Source organism: Temnothorax longispinosus, chromosome 10 (assembly GCF_030848805.1).
Source record: "Temnothorax longispinosus isolate EJ_2023e chromosome 10, Tlon_JGU_v1, whole genome shotgun sequence".
Classification (NCBI taxonomy): domain Eukaryota; kingdom Metazoa; phylum Arthropoda; class Insecta; order Hymenoptera; family Formicidae; genus Temnothorax; species Temnothorax longispinosus.
Genome location: NC_092367.1, coordinates 5,772,592 through 5,778,836, shown reverse-complemented (window position 1 = coordinate 5,778,836; position 6,245 = coordinate 5,772,592). Strand labels below are relative to the sequence as shown.

The 6,245-nt window shown below is 41.3% G+C and overlaps 1 protein-coding gene across 2 annotated transcripts; it reads left to right on the top strand.

Moving 5' to 3' along the window:
• The first annotated feature begins 372 nt into the window (after nt 1-372).
• On the top strand, nt 373-6,235 carry Dbp21e2 (putative ATP-dependent RNA helicase Dbp21E2). Of its 2 annotated transcripts, XR_011733945.1 has the most exons (8): nt 373-536; nt 614-844; nt 935-1,267; nt 1,342-1,599; nt 1,685-1,798; nt 1,879-2,270; nt 2,406-4,611; nt 5,024-6,235. XR_011733945.1 is itself a non-coding variant. In XM_071790502.1 (7 exons), exons 1-7 carry the CDS (start codon nt 465-467, stop codon nt 2,632-2,634), a joined length of 1,629 nt encoding a protein of 542 aa, XP_071646603.1. In that variant the 5' UTR covers nt 373-464; the 3' UTR covers nt 2,635-6,235. The 2 variants fall into 2 exon arrangements, 1 of the variants encoding a protein (XP_071646603.1); XM_071790502.1 differs by having other exon boundaries at nt 2,406-6,235.
• The last annotated feature ends 10 nt before the right edge of the window (nt 6,236-6,245 follow it).

Here is a 6,245-nt window from a genome sequence, read left to right as displayed (position 1 = left end):
GCCTTTCTGTTAGAGCAGAGTTTGCGCATACATTTCTCGTTAGAGAATCGGGCCCCAGAAAAGAACAGGCTGTGCCATCTCTGTACCCTGTTATTCAACCTTTACTAACTTGCCAACTACATTATCAACATTGGAAACATTGAAGACTTATCAAATAAGCCGATCACTGTAGATTCCTGTTATACAGATCCCCGAGATAACGTTCTGCATTATCGATAACCTCATAACTATATGTATAATAAATAAAACGGTTATTTTAAAGAAAAGCTAAACATTTTACGTGCAATTTTTTAGAAAGTATTTCCTTACATTTTTTTGTAAATAAATTGTTCGTTAATGCTCACGTCATTCATAATTTTTAAGGAGTTTTCATCACCGGCATTCAAGATGGCAACGGTCTACACCGCGTGCTTCCACGACGTTTTGTCACGTACGCACGTGCAGCGCAACTTAATTGTCGAGAAATGTTCTCCAGATTTTGTAATTTGTGTCACAGAACCCCGTACGTTCAGTTTGCGCAACTGCAAAGATACCACGTAAGTGCGACATCGCTGTCCTCCTGTTTATCTCGTTGTACGAACAAATGTTTACATTGAACTAATGTCCTGCACAGAGAAAAGGTTCCAGAAGGAAAGGTAACGCCAGGTACGTCGAGACACCAAAAGATACAGAAAGACCAAAAGGTATAGAAAAACAGACGCCGATAATCGTCGGCAGACGGAAAGAGTTAAACTTTTACGAAGGGCAAACGTATCATAAATACGAACTGATACCATTGATCAGCAAAGGATGGCATCACTATAAATCTAAGGGGGATCATTTCTTTGTATATCCTCTCACGAATGTACGTTATGATTCATTACGCTTCTATCATTACTTATTCCCCTGTGCCGTTTTTATTTTATGAGTTTAACAGATGCTTTAAAATTTTCAGGTGAAAGATGAGTCGTTTGGCGATGAATCGGTTAAAGACGTGGATGAAGCATACGATTCTTTCGAGCATTTCGGTTTAAATCCACAATTGATAGATATCTTGAAAAGATACAGTATAACGAAACCCTTGAAGATACAGAAAATTGGGATACCCAAGATAATAAGTGGAGCCAATACTGTCATAGCGGCAGAGACCGGTTGTGGAAAAACATTCACTTATCTTCTACCCTTGATAGATGAAGTTCTAAGATGGAAAGAGTTAACGGGACATCGGAACAATGCTCCGTTGGGACTGATCGTAACACCTTCTCGAGAATTGGCATATCAAATTGGGGTTTGTATCACAAAAATAAATTTTATGCCTTTATTATTCCTAATTTATTCTAAATCACATATTTGTCTTCACAGCTGGAAGCAAAGAAGATATGCCAGTATCTTGGTATTCGTACAAAAACTATCACTGGTGGAAAAACGAAGAAAATGATGTTAGATCCGCCTATGGAAGAAGTCGATATCATTATAGCCAGTTTCGGAGTTATCAGCAAATTAACTACAACCAGGATTTATAAATTAAACATGGTCAGGCACCTTGTATTGGACGAAGCGGATGCTTTGTTCCATGAGACGTTTGAAGACCAGCTGCGAGTATTCTTGAGAAGGTTGCCAGTACGTTTGAATATTTTTTTACGTTTAAATAATAAAATTATTTTAATACGATAGATATATTTAAGCGCAGTATTATTATTTCTAGCTCGGTTTCGTGCAAAATGTGGAGGACAACGAACTACCAATAAGCGCCCAATTCACATTGGCCTCTGCAACAATGCCTTCAAGAATGGCAGAGGTCTTAGAAGATATCATAAATGTAGGACAGCGTTGAGATATTTTCGGAACTATAGATGGCATTAAGATTAGACCGTGCTTTAATTGTTTATCTGTTTGCAGGTGCAATCGTTGCAACACGTAACCTCGGATAAACTGCATCATATTCTTGTGCCTCAAAAATTTATAAGGGTGGGACCAGGCGACAAACCGACCGAACTCCTGAAATATATCAAACCGAAAGTGGCCAACAAGGAACAAGTGATTATCTTTAACAACAACAACAGCACTTGCAATTGGGTCAGTATGTTTCTGAACAACAGTAACATACCGACGGTTCGCTTGAACGGCGACATGCAGCTGTATGATAGGCAAAACAAGTACGCCAGCTTCAAAAGCGGTAAATTCCGAGTGTTGTGCACTACAAACGCCGGATCTAGGGGTTTGGATACGGTGACGGTACGTCATGTGCTGAATTATGAATTTCCAACTGCAACCGCCGATTATATCCACAGGTATACAATTAATATCTACTACATTTATCGTGTCTCTTACAAATCTGGTGCATGTGTTTGCGCACATAAAATAGCAACCTAAAGCTATGATATACATATATACATATATATGACAGTTCGTATGTGTACTTTCAGATGTGGTAGAACCGGAAGAGTCGGTAGCGTCAAGGACTGCAGAGTGGACAGTTTTATAAGCACTCCGAATGAAATTGCTGTAGTGCAAAAAATAGAGAGGGCAGTACGGAAGATGAAACCGATACCGATATTCGATCTGAAGGAGACGCAGGAAAAGGATGACTTCTATGAGCCACTTGGATCGGAAAATGAAACAGAAGTACAGGAAGAATTTAGCATACCGTACTGAATCGCATTACACGATTGTGTAAATAAAGATTGTTTTATTGCCCAATAATTTCCTCGCAGTTGCTATGTGAGAGTTATGCGAATACTCTCGACGCCGTTCTATATAGATTGTGCCGATAACGCTGTTTTTTTCTCACAGCTTACGTAATTAAGTTGCTCGAGGACAGCTGCGCTAGTGCTTTACGAGGAAACCTTCAGAGTGCCGTCCGATGGGATTAACTAATTAGCGAAATGTTGTTGCCCTGTTTGATCTCTTCAAGAGACCTTACCTCGCACAACTCCTCCATTCAAATGTATGGGATTAATTAAGTTTGCGCCAACATTATCCGCCGGAACTTTTGTACGTCTTTTCCTCGATTTTTCCGTAATTTATTTCAATCCGTTTGCTTTCCAAGGAAAGCACTCGAGAGTAAATTTCCGTTTCTACGACCCGCTTATCGTCGACATAGCGCATTTGCCAGATGAGGAAAGTTAATCGAGCCGCGCGTCCTACGCCCGAATACTTTACTCCCTCCCGTCGCTCCGGCGGTTCCTTTTATCGCGCCGATTTCTGAATTCCAAGTTTTAGTTCCAGGGAGGAAACCACGACCCACACACACGTATGTGGCACGCTCGTCCATCCGCTCGCCCGATGTCCCTCCCGTCGTGTCCGGCGGCACTCCCACACGGCGAACGCCCACACGGCAAATAGTAATGCTCTCCCCTAAACAACCGCTGGTAGACCTTGCGTCCAAGACCGCCGCCGTCGCGCTGCCCGACAGTTTATTATTCGCGGCGGGTTTTAGCGAGATTAAACGCGCCCGGCACGCGCCGACGGTTCGTGCCCGCGCGCCACGTGGTGATGATGGGTGCGCCGGATCGTGTCACCGCGCGACGCACGGAAGGACCCTCGTTGTCCCACGAGACTAGGGGACGACGCTCCGAAGCGAAACAAAGGCCAGGGGATCGATTGTGTATCTTGAAACAAGGTGAAAATTACAAGAGTGAGGAAATTTATTGGCGTATTTACGACTTTATTTGTCGAGATCTAGTAAATCTGTTCACTTCTGTAATTTTCACCTCGTTTCAAGATACACAATCGACTCCCAGGGAGAATTATCATCCATGTCGAACGCGCGCACCACCATTATTCGCGAGAATAAGCCCATCCGTTCATTTGTCCTCATCGCAGATAAATTTAGAATTGAATTTGATTAAGATTGAAATTTATGAATAGAGTGTCTTTTACGTGGAATACTGTTGGATAAATACGTTTTGGTCTCATTATCGTGTTTATCGCGCTATCCTTTCCAACTCTCTTCTTATTCGGTATCGTCCGCTATGTAAAAATCAATTGAGACGATTCCCGATATTTCCACTCAGGGAAAATTCGCGTTAAATCAATTTAGCCGCTTGTTCCCGGACGCGCAGCCTCTGCTATGTAATACACGATTTAACGAGCGTCGTTAGCAGGCAACGCGCTCCGAAAGGGTACGACACGGTCACGCCTTTAGTACACCGTCTCATTAAAGTTACGTCTACCGTTGCCGCCACCGGGAAACGGTAAACGCGAGCGATGAGTTGACGGTAGTGACGACCGCAATGATAATGGACTAATTAGCGTGGGTGGCCGCGTGGAACGGCAGCAATACGGAGCGCGCGATACAGCATCTATCCGGGGGATCTTCTCTCTAATCTCTTAGCTAGGCCTGGTCACACGCGGTTTCCGCCGTATACTCCGGCCCCCGTGCTTCGGTTCGATATGTGTGTATGGTTTCATCATTTTTAAATCGTATCTTCCTACGCATACACCGTGTTGAAAGCTTTACGATCATCTGGGTAAATTTCCTTTTTTTAATAGGGATATTCCTACGGAAGAACAAAAAATACAGTTTGGACGAAATATGTGCATACATGTGCATTCGATTGAAATCGTATATCTGAGTTTTTATTCGATTCCGAATATATGTATATGTATACATGGCATCAGGAATATTACGTAAGCTGAATTAAATATTTAAAACTATATTTTTATCGATTTAATATAATAGTACTACATAAGCTATTATTTATTTTTTTGCATTTGATTTTCTATACATGGGAAAGCTATGATTTCCACGATTCCAGGGAAATTCATATTAAATCAATTTAACTTCCAACTTTTTTCAAATTGAAATAGCATCACAGATTCTTTCGTTTGGTCTAAATTATTGTTAAATATTATTGAGTATTTGCGATACCGTTAGATTTGGGATATCTAACGTTGAACACTAATTTCCTTATGTTACGAATATTCTTGCATGAAAAACATGATCGATGAAGGTTTTTTATAAATTGATTATAAAAAGGGGGAGGAAGAAATAATCTATTATTAAGTTTTACACGATTAAATTTCTCCCTGCTTTTTTCAGCAAAAGAGGAATGCGTTAACGGGGCGTATACGGTATACAGTACGATACGTAACGACGAGGAAATAATTATATATAACATTTAATTGTTTTGATGAGAGGCTGTAATCAGAAACAAGCGTTATGCTCGCGCAGATGCGCGTAGAAAGATGGCTTACAAAGTCTTCACGTCGACGTGGATTGTTATTGTTTACGCGGAGATACCCAACACTGATTTCACACATGCACACACGCAATACGCGGCCGTATGAGTGTAACCGGAAAAAAGACGCGATTCTTGGAAACGCTCGATAGAAATGCGACCTGCGAAGAAAACACACAGTCACTCGACAAGATAATTTATGAAAGTCCGTCTAAATTTATAATTAATAAATAAGTGGGAAGCGATTAATCAAAAAATGAATTACGTGAAAAAGACATTCCAATTTTAAGTTTCAATTAATTGCATCCAAATGTTAAACTTGAGATGTTATTAATTCATTTCTTAATCAATTTTACGACACTTATGGGGAAGACAGAAGTCCATTAATTATGTACCGTTCTAAAAAAACAAAGTGCTGACTTCACAGATTCGCAATTACGAGTGTATATAGCGAAAACACGACTTAAGTATACCGGCCATAAATCTACTGTCTAATAAGTCCTACTGCCGTTCGCGTAATCGCCACTCTCGCACCGGTGACTAAGTTTTCTCCTCGACGAACGCAAATCGCCATATAGAAATTCTTCGTTCAACATATCCGTTGCTCTCGGTAATTCGGTATCCATTAACGTTGCACGCGAGAGTTTCAAGCGCTCGTGTATCGGGGCAGGAAAATTGATTTCGATCGTCTATTTTTTGCCGGAATGCACCCTAATTCGATTTTAATAACCCGCAAGAATCGTGCGAGCGCGCTCGCGCGCGCGTACGCCTGATCTTGACGGGGGACCGTTTCGTTGAGTCATGCTTGCCAGGAACCGGATCAAGAATCTTGGAATCTCATTTCGATTGCGTGAAAATCGCGATTAGTCAGAAATAACGAGCTAACGAGCTACACGGGCGCGATTATGGTTTGAAACAATTACGATGCGTTTTGCGCTTAGCTCATGCAAGCAGGTCGACGATCTCGCTTATTCTCGTTCGTGCCACGCCAAATATGCGTACCATATTGGTATTATTGTATAATCATTTAGTATTTCCTATTAATAAATCACTCGATATTTCATGCTGGTCAACCGCTCGGTA

What these genes read in the sequence shown, in the direction of transcription:
- Dbp21e2 (XM_071790502.1), top strand. Translation starts at nt 465, where the DNA reads ATGTTCTCCAGATTTTGTAATTTGTGTCACAGAACCCCGTACGTTCAG. An exon ending in AATTGGCATATCAAATTGGG is followed by an intron (nt 1,268 to 1,341) that starts GTTTGTATCACA and finishes TTGTCTTCACAG; the next exon opens with CTGGAAGCAAAGAAGATATG. An exon ending in TCTTAGAAGATATCATAAAT is followed by an intron (nt 1,799 to 1,878) that starts GTAGGACAGCGT and finishes ATCTGTTTGCAG; the next exon opens with GTGCAATCGTTGCAACACGT.